Genomic DNA, 24745 nt, shown 5'->3' with positions numbered 1-24745 from the left:
TGAGGGAAGAGAGAGACCTCCCTCTGGTCCTTCCTCTAGACCTTCCAGCCGCCAGACAGGGAACTGGAAGAGACCATTTCTTACAAAGGGAATCCTAGCAGGCCCTCTGAGGCAGCTAGAAAGGAAACCTGTACCAGAAAAAGAAAGGGAAACTGAAACTTATGCTGCAGATAATGAAGTTTTTTCTCCCTGTTGATTCCATATATGCCTACAAGCCCTTTTTTCTTCCAGGAAATGGGGCCTGCTCTCCCCAAGGTTCTCAATCTCTTTTAATCATCACAGAGTAACTTTATTCTGTAGAAACAAAGAGCACAAGGCCTAGCAGGCCTTCAGCCAGCTAATGTAGACATGAGTAAACCCTGGATTGGAGTGGAACTGCTTCAGCTTTTAGTATCCTGGGACCAACATAAAACATGAAACAGACTCCACAGCATTACAATTGCCTGTGCTGAGAGAGAGTTCTTGCTGCAGTTGTGTTCATCCTGTCTCTGCAATCTTTCCTGTATGACACCATTTCTAACAAGAGACAGTTTGGTGTTATGGCTGGAGTGTTGGGCTGGGATCTAGGAGATCCAGATTCTCATGCCATTCTTCTTAGGGTACCTGCTTGTGGCCTTGGGCTTGTTGCATTGTCTAGGCCTGGCTTACCTTTGGGTTTGATGTGTGGCTAAAATGGAAAGATGAAATGTTGTATACACCTTGGAGCCCCCACTGGGGCTGAAGCTGAAGCTGGGGTTTAGATAAACACAATCATCTTTATACTCAGAAAGGTGCCCCAGGGCAAGAAGTCCTTGATGAATAAACTTCCATTGAATTGGCTACTGGCAGGGCCTTTGCTGTAACCCTTAGCAAATATATTCTTAGTTCCAGTGGTCATTATTATTGTTGTTGAGTATCTACAGATTAAATTGCACCTCATCTCTATTTCAGTCTCTGTAGACAGCAAATGCTATAAACTGTTAGTCTAGGTGAGAACCAGAATTATCTGTTGCAGTTTTTCCTTTAAGCTACTGATGAACAGGTCATTATGATCTCTTGGCCATCCCCTTGAAGGGAACAAGAAACATGTTTAACCCTATCCTAGGGCATAAAGGGTATGGGCCAAAGTGCTTTGAATTGAGACCATTGATCATCTCTAATAGCAAATTGCATCCTTGTAGGAAAAGATAAAAGTCCAGTGGCTCCCTATGAACTAACGTTTATTTGCTATGTGTTTTTGTGAGTTCAATTTCCTTTTTAGATATCTGTGTGTTTCATAGTGACTTTTGCAGTGACTTTAGATACTCTAAATTCTTTGGTCCAAATAGACAGCACTCTTGTTACAGGTAAGTGCAACCCTCCTTTCTCATGCCTCCACTCCTCCACGACAAGAGGAAAAGGAGTGTACACCATATTCTTCACAGTACCAAAAATAACGGAGATTGGAGGGTGATACTAGACTTAATATCCAAAAAGTTCATAAAACTTAGGCATCTCAGTTTGGAGACAATGAGATTCATCACAGAATCCCTACTAATTGAGGGCCCATAGCACAGTGGCAGATCACCTGCCTTGCATACAGAAGGACCCAGGTTCAAACCCTGGCATCAGTTGTTCATGGATCTCAGGGCCGACTTACAGCAAAGGACTACCTTACTGTACTAGATCTAATGGAAGCATATCTCCACATTCCAATCTTGTCAAGGCACTGAAGACTCCTCCATTTCTGCGCAATGGGGCTCCATCTACAGTTCAGAGTGTCAGGGCGTGCAGCGGCCGCTGCTGGGCGGGGCGCTGGGCGGTCTGCTCCTGACATCAGAGGGGTGCCAGGGATGCTGCAGGACCCTGCTCTGTGGAAGGAGGGGCGGTATACATCACGCAGACTCCCTCTCAATCCACTCGCTGGCCTGCTCAACCTGTGCCACTCACCCCCTTTGATCTCTGCTATCTCCTCCTCCATCCACTCTCCTCCTTGCCTTCACTCTTGCTCTGCTCCGCTCCAACTCCACTCCATTACTCCTACTCAAACCCACCACCCCAGAGCTCTTCCCAGCCATCCTTTATAGGGGTTCCTTTCTCCGCCCTGCCATTCTTACAGCCTGGTTCTGGGCTGCCCCAAGTAGTTGCAGCTGGGGTAGCTGATCTGGCTCCACTGACCAGCACCAGCTGTGTCTTGTTGCCTGGCTGTCAAGCCTCCCTGACTCTGCTGATTGCTGAAGGCAGGTTCAGCTGCAGCCCCTTGGCTGGCTGCCCAGCTCCTCCCCCAGAATGCCTGTGGCAGCTCCACCTGGAGTTGCTTGGCTCCTGGCACTCCCTGAGCCTGGCTATTGCCTTCTAGCTGGTGTATAGGCTGGGGCGTGGCTCTGTGCTGTTGGGGCTGCTTCTCCTCCTCAGGTAAGGGCTCTACTTGGGCAGCTGCTGGGTCCCTATTTCCCCTGCCCTTGCCTTCTCCCTCTACTTTGCCCAGCCCCCTGCCTTCTTCCTGGAGGGTGGGGCTAGCTGGCCTTGCCCTGCCCCTTCTAGCCCTCAAGGGCCTTGGACCTTTGCCCCTTTCCCCTGGCATAGGCAGGTTCTGGCTCTGATGGCTGGCCGGGGCAGCAGGGCCGCTGCCTCCCGGCTGTCTCCCACTGCTTCCTCCCAGCGAGGCCAGGGGCTGTGCCTCAGACCCCGGACACAGAGTACTTCCATTTGGCCTCTCTAGGGCACCAAGGGCCTTCACAAAGAATTTGATCAACCCAGTGTAAAGCTAAGGGCGGAAAAGCATTAATCTACGCACTTGCCTGGATGACTTGCTGATCAGGTTAAGCTCTGCATGCCTACAAGCTTATAGTTCCTGATCAACTTACAGAGAAGTTCTTTATAATCCAAACAGTGACTAGAACATCTGGAAGCCCTATTAGAACAACACACAGTTGTTTGTTCCTAATTGAAACAATGGCAAAGAAGAGAAAGGAGATGTCACAAGGGATCATCAAGGCCAGGTATTTATTGATGACATTGGCAAAACTGATGGGTCTACTGATTCTGAGTATCGATACCATCCAGTGAGGTCGACTACATAGAAGACCCATACAGACTTCTGAGACCCTTCCAACTCCAATTTATGAACAAGAAAGGTCTTTCCATTTAATTCCCCCCCACAGTAAAAATAATAAAATAAAATAATATTTTTTTTAAAAGCCTCGTATGGTGGACATCTACGACCAGCCTTCTGCAAGCAGAGCAACACTGCATTCCAGTAATGGAACAGGTTCCATGGATACTGGTCACTCCGGATAGGGAGCTGCACTAGAAGATCCACCAGTGCAAGTTCATTAGTCCAGCAGTGAGATGAGACCCTCTGTCAACCTACTGGAGCTTTGGGCCATTTATCAAGCCCTATTGCACTTCAGACCACAAATACTAGATGAACACGTTCTAATCAGAACAGACAGCATGTTGATCAATTTCACCAGGTGCTTCCATCCCAGGACCAAAGTAACCGATGTGTTGACATCACAGTGGCCAAGGATTCTGCTGTTTGCCTTCCAACCACTCCGATTCTCCTGAAGCCAATCAAGAAGATAAGAGAACAAAAACAAACAAAAAAAGCAGAAATCATATTGGTAGCACCCTACTGCCCTCAGCTCCCACAGCTCTCTGCTCTTCAACAGCTGTCAGCACTTCCATCACTGACTTCTCCAATATCTCTGGATATGCTCCAGCAATGCCAAGTTCCGCATCCACTCCTGGAATAGTTACATTTAACTGCATGAAGAGTGAGTGAGACACTCTCGGCTAGGTTATTCTGAAGAAGTAACCAACATGCGACTGTCCTCTAAGAGAAAGTCCACTAACAGGATATATAATGCATCATAAAAAGCCTTCACAGAAGAGGCAAAAGAAAAAGGGGTTAATGTCACAAAACCCAAAACCAGATCCATTCTATACTTCCTACAGGTCGGTCATGCAAGCAGTCTCAGAGCCTCAATCTTAAGATGTCAGGTCACAGTCTTAACAACAGTACTGCCATGGTACTAGGGTCTGAGTCTGTCCAGACACCTCACGTATGTAGCTCCCTCTAGTGTGATACTCTGAAGGATCCGCCACAGGTTCACCAATTTCTGACTTGGAAAATGCATATAGTTGTGTATGCTGTTACTGGACACCCCGTCGAGAGCCTGTCAAGGAAATTCCTCTTATGTGCTTGAGGGCTTTGTTCCTCTCCGCAGTTACATCTGCAAGAAGGGTATTGGAACTGGGTACCCTGTTAATTAGCTTGAGCTACGTATCTTACACAAGAACAAAGTGGTCCTGAGAACAGATCCTACCTTCATACCAAAAGTGATCTCTCCCACAGATCACTGGAATTATATCTACTATCAGTTGACCAAATACCTTTCATCCCAAAGAAGAAATGTGGCATGCTCTGGACAGAAGACTTATTCTAAAAGCATTTCTTTGTAGAACAGAGCAGATCTGGAAAACAGATTTCTTATTTATAATCTCTATATCCTCACCAAATAAAGGCATGAGGATGTCCAAATCTGCCATTAACAGTAACTTCAAGGCATGCGTTATCGAAGCAAACAAAATTAAAAAACTAGACATATCAGCTAGGATTACTACTAATTCAATATGAAGTGCTGCACCAGCGCAGCATTTGCCAGACATGCTACAGTTAAGAGATTTGCAAGGCAGCTACTTGGTTGTCTGTATCTACCTTTATTAAACTCTATAAGCTGAACACTTACGACTCAGCTGATGCAGCATTTGGCAGAAGAGTATTACAACATATTTTATGACCAGATGACAATGACCCACCCAGAAAATAGGGACACTGCTCTGGGAGGTCCCATCAAGATGTCCTCCGCCTCAGAGGGAGAACGGACCATTGGATACTCACCGTGAAGGGTCCTTTTCTGAGGAAAGGAGGACATCTTGACCCTCCCGAAGTCATTGTCTTTTCACTCTCTTTTGCCTGACAAATTTACTTCCTGTCCTGATGTTTCCCCTTAACACGTTTGTTCTCATCTTTCTCCTTGTTACTCAGTTCTAGAGTGTTGTTTTCATAATTATGATGCTATAACTGCTTTCGGAGTTGCCAAAACTGAAAGAAAGGGTGACTCCTACTAGCAAGACAGGAAGTTGGAAACTTCTTACTGCCTCCCTCACTAGAGGGTGGGAATCACCCATCAAGATGTCCTCCTTTCCTCAGAGGAGAAGGACCCTTCACAGTGAGTATCCAATGGTCCGTTCTTGAGATGAATTCCCCACCCCCATTTCCAACTCACCATGAATATGTGCCCTGGTTGTAAAGAAAGGAAATGAAAAAATGCAAGGGCATATTGTTGTCCATTCGGGAAAAATCCCCATGATTAAATAGCCTAAGATAATTTTAAAAATCCGAGTCTTTACCTTGTTTCAGTTCCTGCCTGTGTCATGAGCTCTCTGTATGCTTTCAGTGGATTAAATCCTTGTAAAGCTCCTTTAATATACTAGGCAGAAATTCTTGGCATGTTGTTGAATCCTGTCTAAAATTTCTGAGTATGAAGGATTTTCAACTAAGAAATGAGACTTCCCCGACTCTTCTGATGCTTCCTGCTGCAGCCAAAAATGCTACTCCCAGGGGATGAGGGATACCCTGAAGTAGCTGGGGTGAGGGGAGTTGTAGGTCTACTGTGGAGGGGAGGGTGGAATAGGTGAAAATGGTTTCCTCTTCTGTCTATGGAACTTCTGTGTCAGAGTAAAGCCTAAATCTTTATTCATTTATATTTTTATTCAGCCCCTGTCTAAATTGTAACCAATTGCAGATAATCACCAGGAGAGATAGCAATAGAGAACAATAATCGTGACAACCTAATGAAATAAACACTTATAACAATTGCAGAAATATTCTTATTGTTATTGCATAGTTCAATTTGCCATTCAATATATATCAATACACACAATCTTCATATTGTGTGTATACATAAAGTGCTAGTGCAAAGCAATGATGATACTACCTATAAACAGTTGATACTTTTAAAGTCCTTTAGTGTTCCTTAAGATCACTCAAAAAGTTCATAGGATCAAACTTCAAGTATAGATCCAAGTACATACAGGTTGGAATTTATACCATCTAACGGGCAGACCGGTTCATTTAGGGGGTCCCGTTTCAGGGTCTTTTTCAAAGACAGTTCTCTCACCGACATTATTTTCAATATTCAGAAACCTTTATATGAAAACATACAGTTTGAAAAAGATGCATAAATACAATGAGACAGAATAGACGTAATAACAATATTGCACTTACTCCCATTCAAACTCCACTTAAACATGTGGCGGTTGTTGCTCCTAAGGAAGGCTGCATGTGAGAAAAGCCTCAAATCTACTCCTTTTTTAATCACTCACAGCTGGCAACTGAATGTAAGTTTAAAGTGACCAGTAGCCCGGGCTGCCCTCCTCTAGAGGAAACATGCATAATCATTATTGATGTTCAGTCCTCTGGGGATTAAGGTATTCAGTTTATAAATCCAAAAGGTTTCCCTCCTATGCAGATCTACATTTATAGCCTCTGGAAACCTTTCCTTTGATGTATACAAAACTGTATATTTCAAGTCTGTTTCTCTATGTCCTGCTTCCAGAAAATGACCAACTAACGGAGCTTCTGTCGCCTTGTTTTTTATACATGACAAATGTTCAAGTATTCTTCAAGTGTTTATTTCATTAGGTTGTCACGATTATTGTTCTCTATTCCTGTCTAAATTGTAGTAAACTGTAACAGGGATGTAATACAGATCTTGATGCATTTAGATTAGTGGAACAAAATCTCTCTTTAAAACATTCTTTTTATTTAGGTTGGGTTCCCCTTGACAATAAGTAAATGGTTTAAATAATTCTGCTGACACTTTGAAAGCTGAAATAAAACACAGCTAATTGTTTTAATAAACTGTTTTACTATGGAGTGGTGATATCAAGTTGAAAAGCAGTAGAAGACAGACTTTGGTGATGTGTTGGCAGAGAAGTTGATTTCCTTTCCTCTTTCTCAATTAACTTACTAGGATCTTTAATATATAGTTGGGTGTTATGAGTGGGGTCAGTCAATGATTTGTTAATCTGAGAAAAGTCCAGAGGGGATATTAATTTTGGATAACAGGATGTTGTGTAATTGGATGAACTATTTAATTTTACTTTTTTATGGGAGACCAAAGTCTATTTTATAATATAGGGCTACTGCTTTATGTATTTTGAGATCATCAGGATAATAAGGTATACAATACTGTATATGATCTGTCAAATCACTATGATATTACATCATATGAAGTAGTCTCTCTGTGGTAGCGGAGAGTCATATCTGACTTAAGCTGATCTCTGCTGGGGTTTTCAAAGCAAGAAGACTAACAGAGGTGGTTTGCCATTACCTCCTTCTGCATAGCAAACCTAGTCTTATTTGGAGGTCACCCATCCAATTACTAACCAAGGCCAACACTGCTTTGCTTCTGAGATCTAATGAGATCGGGTTTGCTTGGGCTATCCAGATCAGGGCAGTCCCCAAGTCCATCAATATAAATTTATTTTTTGCAATTTTTAATATATATGTTTGTAACAATACACCAGAATCATATATGAGGAATAGATTATTTGTAGCAGTGTAGTTAGACAATCACATAACAAGAACTTGACAGTGGATTCTTAGGAACTCCAAGTAAGCGTATTAACCATCCATTAAAAACTTTACCATATTAGAGGTGACCAGCTGGTTACGTCTAGCTTCCTAGCCAGTCCCACCCAGCCTCTCAGTTCTTGCCTGCTCAAAGATGGGCACTTGCAGATTACTGTTGGTCCAGACAGTGCTGTTTAGGCTAACAGCCATGCAGTAGGCAGTGTTTTAAAATTTTACTGGCCAGTTGCCTCTCAACCATCCTGACCCCGAAAGTAGAGATGCCCCGGAAGAGAAGCTCACTTCAGAATTAGCAGGATGCTGAAACTTTATCACTTGTCAAGCAACTTCCCAGGAAGTGGCACAGCCCAGTCAGAATGCCAAGTGGATCCCTGGTGTTTGCAGCTTTATTGATTTATGCATGTTCCATTATTTTTTAAAGGGTCACCATACCAAGTAAACTTGGGCATAAGGATCACCAAGTCAAAAAGGTTGACAACCAAGGCCTTAGAACGGAACAGTGCTGCTGAGGCGTTTCTGACTAAGCCTTCCCAGCTCTCTAATAAAAATGTGACCTGGGATTGGGGTGTGTGAGTACTAACCATTATGCATAGACCTTTGAGGTTCCTCTCTAGTCCAGTGCTGGAATAGGTGCTAGTAAGGTAGGAGGGAATATTGAAATCTGTGAGTGTGTGCGTTTATCTAGATATTTATATCTCATCATCTGCCTTGGGGACCCAAGTAGCTTACAACAGTCTTCTTTTCTCCATTTTTATCCTTGAAACTACCTTAAGTTCACTCTGCTTCCATGGTAGTGTGTGAATTCGAACCTGAGTCTCCCAAAACTTAATTCATTGTTCAAACCACTATGCTGTGCTGGGCTGGTTCATGATAGGTCTGTTGTCAGGCTTCCCTCCCCTTTTTCCAGTGCACTCAGTAATCAAAGGTGAGGGTGTCCCAGAAGCCTCTGCTTTCTTCTAAGTTGTCTGTTGTGCCCTCTCCTTTAGCAGTGAGAAGATTTCTTAAGTTGGATTTCTTAAGCTGAGAGGAGTAAGCTCTCCCCAGATAAAGTGCGATGTATTTGTGTAGAGTGGTAACTTCATGAATAGTACTACCCAGTCCTTGCACTGCTTATTTAGGAAGCATCTGATCCCATATACATTGATGTTCTTCAGCACAGAGTTTTTGATTTTGAAGAAAAACTTTCAAACAGCCCTATATAGATATAAATTGAAGTGTTAGCAGATGTAGAAGATGTACAGGTTCTTTAGTGCATGTAGATGGTAACTTCTGTTAATATACAATAAAGCAAAACTTTATCAAGAAGAAAGAAAATAATTTTTCTCCTGTAGTACAGTTTGATTACATAGTATCTTTGCAGAATTATTTTTCAGTACCTGAAAACCACAGAACAGATATATCACTGTACTTTTTGGGGAGGGGGGGGGGAGAAAGCTGATTCATATCTGCTTTGGAGCTTTTCCTACTGCCTAAAAAGGCAGCTTACTAGTATGTATGGGCATAAATTGTTGGGGAAAATGTATTTTATGTGTTCATAGGCCACTTTCTCCATAACATAACTTCTTTCAGAACTGAGTGCTGGCTAATCTTAAACCCTGAATAAAAGCAATTTTAAATCTTTGTGTTATTCAAGTTAGGATGGAAGGAAAATGTTACAGAAAAATGGTTGCTTTGTATTTAATTTTAGAGGCCAGGCAAATGGAATATTTGCCTGTTTTAAATGAACTATACAAAAAAACTTGATTGTTTGCCACATGGCAATACAGCACATATTCTAAAGCAAATATTTGTAGTCGCTTAAGGAAGATTTCAGGTATGAATACATAATATAAGGGTATTTCATGTCGGCAAAACCTTATGCCATCTGTGAAATTATCTTTAATTTACCAAGTGTATTTCACTGCAAAGTTACACAACGTGTTTATCACAGTGCCTGATGGGCTTCTTTCTTACATTAAGTGTATCAAGTAAGTGATCCAAGGGCAAAGTCAATCACAGGATTATTGCTATCTGTACTGGCAGAATCTAGGGTAATTTTGAAGATGGCAGTACTTCATTTTCAGGCTCAAATTATGCTGCAGTCAGTGTGACTCCTAATATCTTGCTCTGCCTGTGGAGACTGGTTGTGGGTGCAGTTTACTTACTTGCATAGACTTGCAAATGATGATGCTTGAGGGTACGGAAAGGAAGTGATAGTCCTAAGCTGCTTATATTAATACTTTTCCAATTAATATCTGTTTTCATGTACTATAATAGAATGATGCCTGCTAATTTAAATTACAGATGGTAAAATAAAATTTGGTAAGCAAGTTACCATCACTGAAGAAGCCCTGCACCTAATGAAACTGAGCTTTGACTCATGAAAGCTTATACCCTGGAAAATTTTGTTGGTCTTTAAGGTGCCACCAGACTTGAATTTGTTCTGTCAGTACAAACTAAGACTGCTATCCACCAAAGGGTAAAGTCCTTTCAGAGTAATCATTTTTAAGCCCCATTGCCTTCAATGGGAGAAATTAAACTTAAGTTTAAATTAATGTATTTGTGTGTGTTATGTGCCGTCAAGTAGACTCCAACCTATGGCGACCCTATGAATGAAAGACCTCCACAACGTTCTATCTTTCACAGACTTGCTCAGATCCTGCAAACTGGGGGATGCAGCTTCTTTTATTGAGTCCAGCCATCTTGTTTTAGGTCTTCCTCTTTTTCTGCTGCCTTCCACTTTTCCTAACATTATTGACATTTCCAGAGAATCTTGTCTTCTTGTGATGTATCTCATGAAGTACGATAGCTTTAGTCTTGTCATTTTAGCTTCTAAGGAGAATTCAGGCTTGATTTGATCTAGTACCCACTTATTTGTCTTTTTGGCTGTCCATGGTATCTGCAAAACTCTCCTCCAGCACCACATTTCAAATGAATCAATCTTCTTCCTGTCAGCTTTCTTTACCGTCCGACTTTCACATCCATACATGGCAATGGGGAGTACCATAGTTTGGATTATCTGAATGTATTTAAAAATACTTAATTTTTAAAATACTTATTTTAAAAATGCTTAATTTTGGTTGGATAATAAGAACATAAGAGCAGTGAATTCCAGAGGAATGTGAAAGATACACAGTGGAGTAGTCCCCCTTTGTGTTATATGTTAAGGACTGTTTTAGTCTAACATGATCTTTAAAAAACATTTTTAAAAAGGTCCCTCAGTGTGTTCAATTTACACAGCAAGGAATACAGGGACTATATCACCCTTGTGCTGAAGGATCTGCTTGGGGTGCTGTTTTTTTCCTTGGTACAATCCAAAATGCTATTTTTTGCCTTTTAAGGCCCTAAATGCATTGCACTTGAATGATTACCTCCTCCTATACATTCAGCCCACCAGTAAAAACATGTTTCTGTGACCACATGTCTGTGCCTGCAGAAGTGAGACAGGAGGTAATCAGAGAAAAGGCACGCTTCTTCAATAGTGGTGTCTTGCTTCTGGGATGCGTTCCCCCAAAATGGTTGTCTGCATTACTGTTTGCCAGGCCAAAACATTTCTCTCTATCCAGACTTTTAGCTGAACTGCTCCATAAACTGCTTTATGTTCTTCTACCCATGGGTGACGTCGAGACTAGACTACTGTAATGCATTTTTCATAGGTTTTCAGAGACTCCAGTTGGTGCAGACCATTGCAGCTTGATTATTATCAGGAAGTAGACAAAGCATGCATATTATTCTCATTCTGCTGTCACTCCATTGGCTTCCCATAAGTTACTGGGCTCAATTCAAGGTGTTGGTTATCATATACAAAGCTCTTCATGGCCTTGGTCCCTCATATCTACAAGATCACCTCTCTCCCTGTGCCCCACCATGGAATTTTTCCTCATCTGAACAGGGCCTTTCTGCAGGTTCCACTCTGCAAATGGGGCAAAATCAACAGTTGCCCATACATGCATATTCACTGTGATGGCCCCTCACCTTATGGAATGACCTGCCTGATGAGATTAGGAGGGCTCTTGTTCTCCTTGTCTTCTGCAGACTGTGCAAGTAATAGGACTTTGCTGTAAGGAAATGGTTCATCCACGGTCTTCCTGTGCAGTCCCACATGGGACTGGCGATTTCGGAGATTTTATATAGCTCAGAACCACTAGGGGGCGCCCTTGCCTCTCATCGTGCATGCGGGGCCGCTTTTCCCCTGACATACCCTCAGTTCCTCTTTTGCTGCCGAGACTGGCGGTTCTAGCTTGTTCACTGTTTTGAGGTGCATTGTTCAGCGTTGGTGAAAATATCGGAGAAAGCTCTATTTAAGAGGTGCGTCTCCTGTGATAGGAAAATGACAAGATTGGATGGTCATTCAAATTGCTTGTATTGCTTGGGGGATACCCACAGCACACAGGCATGCAAACACTGCTGTACCTTCACCCCGAAGGCCAGAACAGAATGGGCGGGGAGATTGCAGGCCTCGTTATGGCAACGGACCATAGTTGCAACTGACCCACCATCTGGGACGAAGACTTCTGCCGTGTTGAGTGCTTCGGCTCTACCCATTCCCGGGTCTTCGGAAGCAGACACTGTGCATCCCCTGCCCATACGGAGTCACGCCCATCATCGGATCCAATCACCCTAACAGCTCGCAGCTCTTTGGCGCCAGCAAGAACTCCTTGGAGGGGGACACCTTTGGCGCCAACTGTTATCCCGGACCATTCACCTCGGTCCTGACGGGATGGCTTCGGATAGAAGGCTTCGGGTTCCATTGGAGCAGAACGCTTTCCATGTCACTTGTGTCTTCGGACTGAAGGTCCCCTCAAAACCAGCAAGATGAATCTTCCTCGGTTCTGAAGGCCTCGGAACCGGCGGCGGTCTCGGATCCACCTTTGAAAAAAGAAGAAGAAAAGACATCACTCTTCAAATCGCGAGAAGGCGATCTTATAAAGCATGATCTCCTCCCAGACTTCTACTGAGCCTCAAGGGGATGTCGGATACAAGCCCCGTGACAAGAGGCATCGAGGGTCGGGTGATCATTCATCACCCCACAGTTCTCATTCTAAGAACGGGTTGGAGGAGGATGTGATTCTAGTAGAGAAGCCCCCTACTTCATCAGGGCGTTCTAGGTCACCGTGCCATGGATCATGGTCATCACACTCTTCCCGGGAAGGGCGAGGACATTCCAGACATTGGATGAGCCCTTACCCGTATAGAGAGAGTAGCCCTTACCATGCCAGTGAAGATGCGGCTCTGTATCGCCACCGCAGAGAAGGCTCGTACTACTCAGAGCGTCTGACGAGAGACTGCTCGAGATCCCCTTCAATGAGGGCATACCCCTACGCCGGTTCCAGAAGAACCCCACGTGGCTTGGAGATGGGCTTTGAGGAGGGCTCCCTGCAACCTAGGCCCTACGATTTGCCTCCTTCCGACTCTCCGGAGGGTGTGATTGGTCCTTCGGAGGAAGCCACACTGATGGATGATTTCCATGCATATTCAGAGCTGCTGCAGCGCATGGCTAAGACTCTAGAGGTAGATGTGGCATCTATGGAACCGAAGTCGAGAGACAAGATTCAGCAACACATTTATTCAGGATCCACTCCTGCAACAGCCTTTCCTATCATTGAGGGCTTTGTGGATCTGCTTAATGGCCTAATTCTGAAACCAGCTTCCACGCCCACCACTAATAGGAAGACTGAAAACCTGTATAGGACCAAGGGCGACCCCTGTTCATTCCTGTCTCTGCATCCTCCTCCCTTATCGCTTGTTAAAGAGGAAATGCAATCCAAACCTAAGCAAGGGTCTCTCTCAGTGCCCTCAGATAAAGAGAGCAGAAAGATAGATGCTATGGGGCGTAAGATGTACACCTCTGCTGCCTTTAATATTAAACTAGCTAATTATGCAGCCATGATGGCAGCCTACCAGTAGTTACTCTGGAATAAAGTGGCCACCTTTATTCCTAAATTGCCTGAGGATCAAAGAATCTTTCTCAAGGTCATCCAGGAAGAGGCGGTCCATTTGTCTCGCCATCAAATCAACACTAGTAGAAATATGGCAGAAACTTCTGCAAGGTCATTACTCTCTGCAGTAGCCCTGCGGAGATTTGCCTGGCTGAGAACCACCACATTGCCAGCAGAGACTAAGACCAAGGTTGAAGATCTACCTTTTGAAGGACCTACCCTTTTTTCAGAAAAAACAGACTCTTTCTCTAAGAAGCGGAAGGATAGACTTACCGCTCGTTCCTACAGAGTTATATCCCAGCAATAGCAGCATCATTCTGCTGGAGGATTACAGTATAGATCCTTTTTACGGGGTCGTCAGCACTGCTTCCATCCTTACCAGGGGTATGCGTACCATCTCCGACGGTCCTATCAGAGCCCTCAGTCGTCCTTTCCTAGGAGGAAGCAAAATCATAAGGGCAAACAGGGAGCTCATCAGCAGCATTTGAAGGATCAGGCCCATTCACAAAAGTAATTTTGACAATTACAGGGACCTGATCCTATGTTTGGAGTCAGGCCGAGTTCATTTTTTGCAGAATGGTTCAAGATCACCTCTGATGCTTGGGTTTTGAAAATTTTTCAAATTGGTTATAAAGTTGAGTTTTTACCGTTAACTTACCTGCGACTCCCTGTTTTTTCTGATAAAGGGGCCCAGCTAGGGGTGTTGGCGGAGCTATCAGCTCTCTTGGCCAAGGGAGCTATTAAGAAGGTTACAGATCAATCTTTGCTCTTGGATTTCTATTCCAACCTGTTTGTGGTAGAGAAAAAAGATGGGGGTTTTAGACCTATTTTAGACCTCTGTAATTTGAATAAGTTTATTTGCGTTTGTGAGTTCAAGATGGTGACCTTACAGGCAGTGCTGACATTGTTACTGCCACAGTCTTGGTTTGCAGTGATAGACCTGAAAGATGCCTATTTTCATATATCAATTTTTGAGGAACACAAGAAGTTCCTACGCTTTACCTAGGGGGAAAGAGTCTTTCAGTATAGAGTTCTCCCCTTTGGATTATCCATGGCTCCACGAGTTAAGTGTGTGGCAGTGGTGATAGCTTTCCTGAGGTGAGCTTTCCAGGGGTGTTGCATAGGCCAGAGGTCCAGAGGTGGCATAGGCCATAGGTCACTTCGGGATGCATTTCAACTAAAGTGGTCCACTCACTTCTTTTACATGTTTCCCCCATTTCCACTTCTGGTCAAGGTGATCAGCAAGATTCAGGCGGACGGAGTGTCGGCCATCCTGATAGCTCCGTACTGGCCACGGCAGCCATGGTTCCACTCTCTCCTGAGGTTGCAGTCTCGACTGTACCAGTTCCAGATGGAACCAGAGCTGTTATTGTGGAAAGGAGTATTCCACCACAGAGTAGAGAAACTCAAACTGACTGCCTGGCTGATCCTTCAGGGCACACCTTCTCGGAGGGAATGACCCATGTGTTACAAAATGCGAGACGTTTGTCCACTTGTCAATCCTACAGCATTAAGTGGAATAAATTTAGCGTTTGGTGTCAGGAGAGGGGCTTGGATCCCCTTCCTTCCTCTCTATCAGAAATTCTAGATTTCCTTTGGGAACTTAAACAAGGGGGTTTGTCTAATTCATCTGTAAAGGTTTACATGGCGGCCATTTCCGCCTTCCATCCCTCAGTAGATCAAAGGACATTTTTCTCTCACTATAGTTCCAAAATGTTTTTAAAAGGGTTAAATAACTTGTTTCCCCTTGTCAGGGCTATAGTCCCACAATGGTCCTTACCTTTGGTGCTAACCAAACTCATGTCCACACCTTTTGAACTGTTGGCCACATGCCCCTTGCGGTTCCTATCTTTTAAGGTAGCATTCCTGATAGCTGTTACTTTGGCCAGGAGGGTGCACTATGCTGTGAACCCCCTTATTTGAAAGTCCATGCGGAGAAAGTGGTCCTTAGGACAAAGGTGGACTTTTTACCTAAGCTGGTGTCTAGCTTCCACCTTTCCCAGGAGATATCCTTACCAGTGTTTTTCTGTAACCGGAATTTGGAAGCTGAAAAGGCCCTTCATTCTTTAGATGTGCATAGGGCTATCCTTTTTTACTTAGATCGCTTAAACCTATTCGAATAGATTCTCACCTGTTTGTATGCTTCTCGGGCCCAAAGAAGGGTAGGAAGGCTAGTCCCCAAAACTTGGCCCGTTGGGTGGTTCAAACTATTTTGTTGTGTTATAGAACTGCAAACTTACCTTCTCCGTTGAAGTTCATACTAATTCCATCAGGTCTCAGGCGTCGTCGGCAGCTCTCCTGAGAGGGGTCCTGATCCAGGACATCTGCAAGGCGGAGACGTGGGTGTCAGCTGACACGTTTGTTAAACACTATGCCCTTGACGTCCTAGACAGAAAGGAGATAGCGGTGGATACAGCAGTTCTACAGTCCCATTTTCCTATGACAACTAGTCAATACCTCCATCCAGGTAGTTAAGCTTTGTAATCTCCCATGTGGAACTGCACAGGAAGACCATGGATGAAAAACAGTGTTACGCTTACCTGCAACTCTTGTTCATCTAGGTCTTCTGTGCAGGCACACATACCTTCCCTCCTTCCCCACTAATGTCTTTGGTACCTACCTTAGGGCTCGGCGGCAAAAGAGGACTGAGGGTATGTCGGGAGCACACCGCCTCTTAAGAGCCATTTTCGGCAGGAAAAGCGGCCCTGCATGTGTGATGAGAGGCAAGGACACCCCCTAGTGGTTCTGAGCTATATAAAATCTCTGAAATCAGCAGGCCTGCATGTGCACAGTCCCATGTGTGTCTGCACGGAAGACCTAGATGAACAACAGTTACAGGTAAGCGTAACACTGTTTTTTAGAGAGATGTGTTGATAGTGTGATAGGGACTGTAGACTATACTACTGTGAACTGTCTCCTATTGGATATTTTTTCTGCATCGTTTAATATGTCATGTTACTTTGCTTACGTTTTGTTTTGTTTCAGCCCTTTATCAGATTTCTGCTTCTTTTCAAATTTCAGTGGTATTTTTTATTGAATGTATTGTTTATTCAGTGCCCTAGCCATTGATGACATTGACTGACACTGTGTAATCCAACTTGAGTCTCAGTGAGAAAAGCAGGCTATAAATAAAATTAACAACTTTAAAAAAATTAAGGTTGTTGTATGGGTCTCATTTTTGGCTGCATAATGTTTCTTCGTCAGAAGTCATTACATTTCAATACATAACTATTACCAAACAGCACAGAGGTTTCAAATTATTGTTTCTGCACTAACCACCAACACACATTTTAAAGATTATGATTCTAAGATCTTTGTTTTATGTATTAGTCTTTATGGAATAATTCCTATTGTATGGTGGTATCACTTAGATGGCTTAGTACATCAGGTATATATATGGAGTGGGTAGAAAGAATGTTTTTGTGCTGGTTGTATGCCCCTTGTAGGCTCTTTGTTTGTTTTTATGGTTTGTTTAATACTGATCATTATATTGTATTTATTTTCATATTTCATGATACTACTTTGTGAGCTGCTTTAAGCAGGTCATTGGAGTGGGTGCATTTAATGAATAGAGTATATGCCCAAGATCTTGGAACAGTTTGGGTATAACTAATGAGGTTAGCCAGAGCATGTACGTTTGCTTAAGAACATAAATATCTTACTGGACCAAAGAGAATCTCAGTTAACAGCAAACAAAATGAGGCTCACCAAAAAAAGCCACCACATAGAATCAATGTATGGAATTTACCTGTAATGCTATTGAGATCTTGTGAGATACATGATGTCTTGGTATCTCTATTGGAAGGTTGTTATATGACTGGCTTCCATGCATATGGAGTGTGCGAGTGAGACTGAAACACACACAGAAGGGAAGGAAGTAGGAAAAGGGAGAGAGTAGGAAAAGGTTGGTGGTTGGGATAAAAGTAACATGGAGAGGCTTCAGGATGATGTAGATGAGGGTGATTTCACTTGATTTCCCCTCCTTACTGCAGTCTTCCATGTAGCGTGGCATTTTGCCCTTGCCCTGATCCTCATTATCAGTTAGACTGCATTCTGACCAATATACTGAAACGTGCAGCTAGTTTAGTGAACTCAACGAGGTGCTGAGCGAAAGGCCAAGGCCCCTGAGAAGCACATGGAGCCCAGTGGACGGGCAATCTGTTGTGGGCTGGTCCAGTAGCGTGGTCAGAGTCCATGCCAGAGTCCAAATAGCAAGGTCAGGCAGTCCAAAGATTGGTTATCAGAAAGGTTCAAGGACTAAGCAAAGGCAGAGTCAAGGCATGGTCCAAAGGTTACAAGAGCAAGGCACGGTTCAATGGAGCAGTCACAGCACTAGCAGGATTCTGACATGTTGCTTCCACGCCTCCTGGTCTCGTGGCTGGGTTTTATAGTGAGGCTGGGCTTGCAGCCAGCTGCTTGGGTGCTATCCTGTGGTCACTTCTCATCACTCTCCACAAGCGGCTGGTGCCTGGACAGGAGGCGTGCGCTTTGCCGCCTTTCCTGCAGCTCCACACGCTGCCTTTGTCTGCGGCGCTCTCTGGGTGAAGCTGGGGGAGGGGGTTGGGCATCCTTGACTGCACTTTACCAGTGGTGTTGGGGCTAGAGGGTGTCAGTGCTTCTGGTTCAGCTGCTGGTTGTGGATGCTGATCAGCCAGCAGCTGTTCTTCCTGATCCCTATGCTCTGCTGAGTCAGGACTGGCAACACGAGGCTCCTCTCCTCCTGAGGAGTCAGGGCTGGCTACACAAGGCTCCTCTCCTCCTGAGAAGTCCTCACTATCACTGAGCCCCGTGACAGCATCTGTCTGTCAGTCCGCCCCCGCCCCGTGGATCAGGTGACAGCGGAGGCTGGAATTTGACGCCGGAGGATGCCAGGAGCAGAGATGGAGCTGGTGCTTTCCCTCTGTCCAGAGGCTGCCTGCCCCGGAATCCCACCAACCACAGGAACAACCCCGCCGGGCACCAGTGGAGGAGGGTAGGGTGTTTTGGTTTTTGGTTTTGAAACTGAGATCTTTCAAGAGCTGAGGGCTTGTGATACGTCATGTGGATGCTCTGTTGACAATGAAATCTCACTGGGATTGCTTTTAAAGTGCTTTCTGAATCCATGGTATTGTGCTCTCTGAATCCTTGGTATTGTTTGAGAAATAATGGCCAACAAGTTAATTGCTTTAGAGAATTAAAAAAATAGATACAGTAGACCTATGTTTTTCTTCTAATATTTGCTGTTGAAAGCTAGATATTAGAACAAGTGATTTTGAGTACTTGTACAATAAAAATGAAATGTGATCCTTCGTAACTGAAAGTACATTTTAATGTAAGTAATAATTGTATAAAATTCTGATCCTCTTTAAAATCTCCCTGGGATACTGTAGTAATTTTTTTTCAGAAACAAACTTAAATGAAGTTACTTGCTTTGCATTTGATTTTATTTCAGTGCTGTTCTCAAGGCTGTTTCCCTTCCTTGCTGTCATTGCCCTTCTTTTAATATGCCGACATGTCATATTGACTGTACCAACACACACAATTTTGTCATGCTGTCACAATGCTGCATTTGATAGGATGACATCATGAATGCTTGTAAACAAGATCATGAGTGATGCAACAACTAGAAGGAACAAATAGTGTGGGTTACTAAGCCAGAAGACAATGAGGGAAAAGGTGCCAAGGAGGAGCATCAACCCGAGGAACTAGAAGATGTTCCATTGCTCAGCAAAGTGAGAATTCTGGGAAGTTTGCAATTGTAGTTTTTTGACAGTTTTGTTCAACTGTGTCAAAGTGATGATCAGAATAAAAAAAAAATAGTTTGCCACTTCAGCTTAGTTTGCCACTTTATTTTTAAAAAAATACAAAATACTACCAATCAACCAATTCTTATTGCTATAGCTAAAGGCCATTGCAAAGAATATATAGTTTTCAAATGTCTTCAGGTAACCAGTTTTGAAATGATTTTCTTTTAAAAATAGATCTGACACAAACCTGTAATGTATCATCAAAATCTAATGAGCAGGTGTACAGCAAGCTGTTTCCTGAGAAGTGAGAAGAAGAAAGGAGCTAATTGCTCAGTCCACCTGAAAGTGTTGTGAAGTCCTTGAGAGAAAAGGCACTTACATTTGTCTGTGTTCCTTGTTTGTATAAAATTAGGATAATAGTGATTTGTCTCACAGATGTAAGAATAAACCCAATGGAAATAACTACTTTTCAAAACACACATATATAGAGATAGATCTTGGATTGTATTGTTGTATTTTATTTGAAGAAATAGCGTAATGGTAGAAATAACATAATGGTTTAATAGTGCCAATTTCAGTTTTTAAAGAATGGGCATTATGGCAAACAGTTTGGAACAGAGGTTGGTTGACGACCCGGATCATTGATGCTTGGACCTGTGCCCTATGCAGCACTAATGCTCCGTGAGCTGTAAATCAATAAAGTGGCCTCCTTTAACTCCATCATGGTTGTCTTGTGTATTTTGTCACCTTGCCCCCCTAGCTTTCCTCCCCTCCTTGATGCTGGCCTGCAATAACTCACTCTCTTTCAAGCTGAAATTTGATTAACAGTTCTTTGTTTAGGGAGAGCTTTCCAACCTGAATTGCTTTCATTGGCAACAAAATTTACCAAGGAGTATTTTTCTTTTGACCATTATACTGTTGTAAGATTTAATCAAAACTTCCAAACAAAATATGTTGTCAGTGATATGATAAAACTACTGACTGTCCTGCTTCAAACTTCAGATGGTGGCTTGAATGTTCTTTCAGAAAAACAGCCTCCCTTGTAAGAAAATAGATGTTGTTGAGAGGTTCTGACCTATTCATTTTTCTGATGCATCACTTTTTTGTGGTAGCTGGGGGATCTTTATATAGGGCCATTCATGCTGCCAGAAGTGTCCATATACAGGTTTATAACCTCAGTGAGAACTGAGCCTTAATTACAGTAAAGTTTCAAGTAGTGATAGATCATGCTAGGTTTATATAGCTGTGCAAAACAAACAATGAATTAATGTGAGAAAGTATTAAATCTAGCTGTGCAAGTACTCTTCTAAAAAGTGTGTAAGTTAAATTTAATTTGAATAGCTGTACTTTTCCATTTTAATGGTACTATTAAATTGAATAGATTTTGTTTCAGAATAATACCAAATATATAATTCTCATACTGTTACAAGATTGCCAGATAGAATAATGATACCATCTAGTGGTACATCATTACATTTACAGCATATACAGTATGAGAATATTTAATGAATATTTTATTGCTATACTTATATCAAACATACATTCATTATCTCTAATAATATTTAATGAATGTAGCACAGTACATGAACTAATGCTATTTGTTCTAATACACAAAAACTCTTGCCACTTCATACATTTTTCTTTACTGTTTTAGATTCATAGGAACTCACTGTTGAGGTTTGTTAATACTGCAGCTTTAATGATTTTGAATGTATTGTTCACATTCCACATCAGGTACATTAATAAACTGATTTTAGTAAGTGGAGATTGGAAAACTTTCTGATTTGCTGTTTATATTTTTTTCCTCAGAAGGAACTCAGTCTCCCTAGAAGAGGAAGTTTGTGAGTATAAATTTTACTTTTTAAAAACTTTAATACTAATCAGATCAACAAAAAATAACAGCACATCTTGAGTTACAAAATCCATATGATGTTAGGAGATAACGGAGATTTTCTTTTATATATTTTCATTTAATGCTGATGAAAGGTAGGGTAATGCCATTTCAAGGTGGAGCTCATTGCTATTTAAAGAATGTGGTAGTTGTGAATTTCTCTCCTATACATTCAAGTCTGTGTGGTTGATACTGTACACTGGGAGCTACCTGTGTTGTGGGACATCATCTTAAATAACCAGGAGAGATGCTATAGACTTAGCAGTGCTGGTGATGTTTTGCAATTATTTAGATATGTTTAATTGGAACATTAGGCTGGGGTGATGCATAATCATGGATTCTGCTGTGCATTATCAGAGTCTGATTACATGAGACACTAAAAATACTGTGTTAAGATAAAAACCAGTAGATGTTTTTATGTGCCTTGTCATGTCTATATTTTTAAAATTTTGAAGAACTTTATGATCTCAGGATTACAGGCCACATGATCTGGTCAGTGGAGAAGTAATGTTCTCTCTTCATGGATTATGTGAGAAGAAAGTCTTCTGCCTAATCCAGTTATGAGAATGAAAGATTGCATTTAATTGATAACCGTGATCTGAATACTCATGAGTTACCATTTTAGAAATTGATTCAGATGTTTATTATTGAGTGAAATACTAGCAATTAAGGTAATTTGTAAATGTTTCTTTTAATAGTAATGATACTTTTCCTGTACTGCTCCTGTTAAGTGTCATGAGGGTGGTGGTACTTTATTTCTTTTCTCATCATTGCTTTTAGCTAATAGGGACTCTACAGATGCAGAAGCCTCAGATTTACCCGCTTCCCTGCATGACATTTGATATTATGTACAGACTCAGCATGCTAGTTGAGATCCTGCAGCTGTTACTTGCTTACCTGCAAGTTGTTTATGTCTCTGTCTGCCTCTCTCTATATAGCCTACATTATATTTTCTCCCGTCTAACAATTGGTTTCTACACTGAGGAAGAAGTAGCTACCAGCTTCAGAAATGCATTTACTAAGTATCTTTTCCTGGTGAAATCTGAGAGGCTTGTCAGCTATTTTCCTTGATATCTACTGCTCTCAATTTCCTTCCTCTGCTGATTTCTGGCTTCTGACATCGCCTTCTGCAAGTTCACTTCCTGTTTTTGGATGCTGCTTCTCTGTCTCATTAATGATGACATGTCCACATTTCCGTAGGAATCCTATAGTGCTCAGTACATGATCCTATACTTCTCTCCCACCATCTCTGTGTTGATAACTTTCAAATTACATCTCTGCCTGTGACCTTTCTGAATGTGATGCAAATGTCTTATGTTGAAGATAGTCAGTAAAATGTGGGATATGTACTCAGTAGACTTCCCCAGACAGATTTAATATAAGTATTTTACTAAAGTATAAATGATCTAAGATGTGGTGGTTCATATGGCAATGTGTTTCTGTTGAGTCCTTTTGGAAAGATAGTTATTGATGGAATTAATTTATCCTTGTTTTTAATGGTAAAGCTCTCATTCTCGGTCTTCTTCTGAAATATGTTTCTGAGTTTTGGAAATGCCTAAAAACTGCAGTATTCTAGATTGGCAGGACATCAATTTTAACAAAATATACTATTTTACAATTCCAGAAATTTTGTTCTGTACTTCTGCATGAAAGTTGGGGTTGTCTTGGGTTGTACTGATCCATTTAATTAAAAACACCTAATAATAATTCTGCATTGAGAAGAAGCTGTAGAAACTTAGGCTGCATTTAGATGTCACAGTAAATCTCATTTCATTGAACAAACCATGGCCTAATTTTACTAGATGAACATAACAGATGACAATTCATAAATCTCAGTTGGTCTGCTGCTTATATTCTTTTCCTCTGAGGACAATCCTCAGATGCTATCCTGAGAGCCCTTACATTGCCAAGCTGCTGGCAAAGCCTCACTATATATATTTTCCATTCATTGGCTGATCACAATAAATTCAAGGGGAAGTGGGGAGGACAAGGTAAGCCACCTATTCCTTGCTCTTGGCAAAGGATCATTCAGCCTCATCCCTCATCTCAGTTAATATTCAATTAAATATTAATAACCAATTTTTGATATATCATGTGTTGGAACAAGCAGCTAGTCAGTGCAAGACGTATGGATTTTTGCTGTGTTCCCCTCCACTAACAGACTCTTATGATTCCCCCCCCCACCCTGTTATTTGCCATGGTTGTGGGAAACTAATATCTGTACAGGCTATGAGGCTACAGTGAGAAGCAGGAAGTAGGCAAAATCACTCCCTCACTATTCTGTCAAGAACATTTGTAAAACTCACTCCCCATCTCTCTACCCGGGATAAGGGGTGTTGAATCTAGGGTAAAGAGCAGAGATGTGGGGCAGCAAATGTGCCAGAATGGAAACATTGCCAATCTGATTGTCAATCTAAGGGTTTGTTAGGCATTGGGGGACTTTCTGAGACATGCTGAATCTGTAAAACAAAACAAAACAAAAACAGAAAGGCTTCACTTGAACCAAAAGGAAACCATGCTGCTTGTACTTAATATCAAAAAAGTGGCAAAGCAGCTTTCAAATTAAGTCCTGAGGAAAGCTAACTGAAGCTGAGGAGCCTCTGGTTTGGGACAACTCAGTCCAAAGGGACGATAGTTTAAATGCTCAGGGTAATATTGGTAAGAGCACAATAAAACTTGAGGGTGAGATGGCAAAGGAGAGCCATGTTCAGAGACAAAGATACCGAGGGAGGCGAGGGTTGTTGGAGAGGAAAATGTGTTATAGATGTCTATATACCAATACTAGAAGCCTCCGAGCTAAGATAGGGGAGCTGGAGTGCTTGGTACTAAATGTCAATTCAGATGTAGAAGTGTCTCCAAAACATGGTGGGATGGGAAAAATTAACAGGGTAGAGTCATCCCTGGTATATGTTCTATAGGTAGGGAGGGATGTGCTGGGGGAGGTGTTGAATTGTATTTCAGAGAAGCATAGAATCAGTGAACTGTTCAACAGAAGCTGTATGTGTAGAGAAACTGGGCCCTAAGGGTTACTTAAAATGGGCCTACCTGATCAAACCCTTGTAGCTGATCTCGAGATGGGGAAGGAAATAAGGGAGGTGATTAAAGCAGATAATGTTGTGATACTGAGTGACTTCAGCTACCTTCGCATTGACTGAGTAAACTTGTGCTTGAGTCACACTGTAGAAATAAGATTCCTAGACATCTTAAATGACTGTGAACTGGAACCTTTGGTTGCAGAGCCTACCAGAGGTGTAGTGATCTTGGACTTGGTTCTGAGTGGGACTAGAGACCTGATGTGAGATGTAGATGTTGCACCAGTTGGGAACAGTGACCACAGTACTATTAAGTTAAGCATTCATGTCAATGGAAAGTTGCACCTAGAGTCCTAAAGCAGGTAACATTTGATTTCAAAAGAGGGAACTTTACAAATATATGAGAACTAGTTAGAAGATACTGAATTGGTACTGCCGATTCTAAGAAATTGCCTGCATGGTTAACAGCCTAAGTAAAGGAAGCCATAAAAGGCAAAAAGTCTTCTTTTAAAAAGTGGAGGTGTAACGAGCTTTTGCCGGTGTCTGAAACTAAGCTT

General features: G+C 42.3%; 1 protein-coding gene across 1 annotated transcript in view; it reads left to right on the top strand.

Moving 5' to 3' along the window:
- MAST2 (microtubule associated serine/threonine kinase 2) overlaps nucleotides 1–24745 on the top strand; it is a 422441-nt gene that overhangs the window by 109539 nt on the left and 288157 nt on the right. Inside the window, exon 4 of the mRNA XM_054979860.1 lies at nucleotides 21075–21106. Within this exon, the coding sequence (XP_054835835.1) occupies nucleotides 21075–21106 (32 nt within the window). The remainder of the gene's footprint in view (nucleotides 1–21074; nucleotides 21107–24745) is intronic.

Source organism: Eublepharis macularius, chromosome 5, assembly GCF_028583425.1.
Source record: "Eublepharis macularius isolate TG4126 chromosome 5, MPM_Emac_v1.0, whole genome shotgun sequence".
NCBI classification, from domain to species: Eukaryota; Metazoa; Chordata; class Lepidosauria; order Squamata; family Eublepharidae; genus Eublepharis; species Eublepharis macularius.
This window is presented reverse-complemented; position numbering and strand designations above follow the sequence as displayed.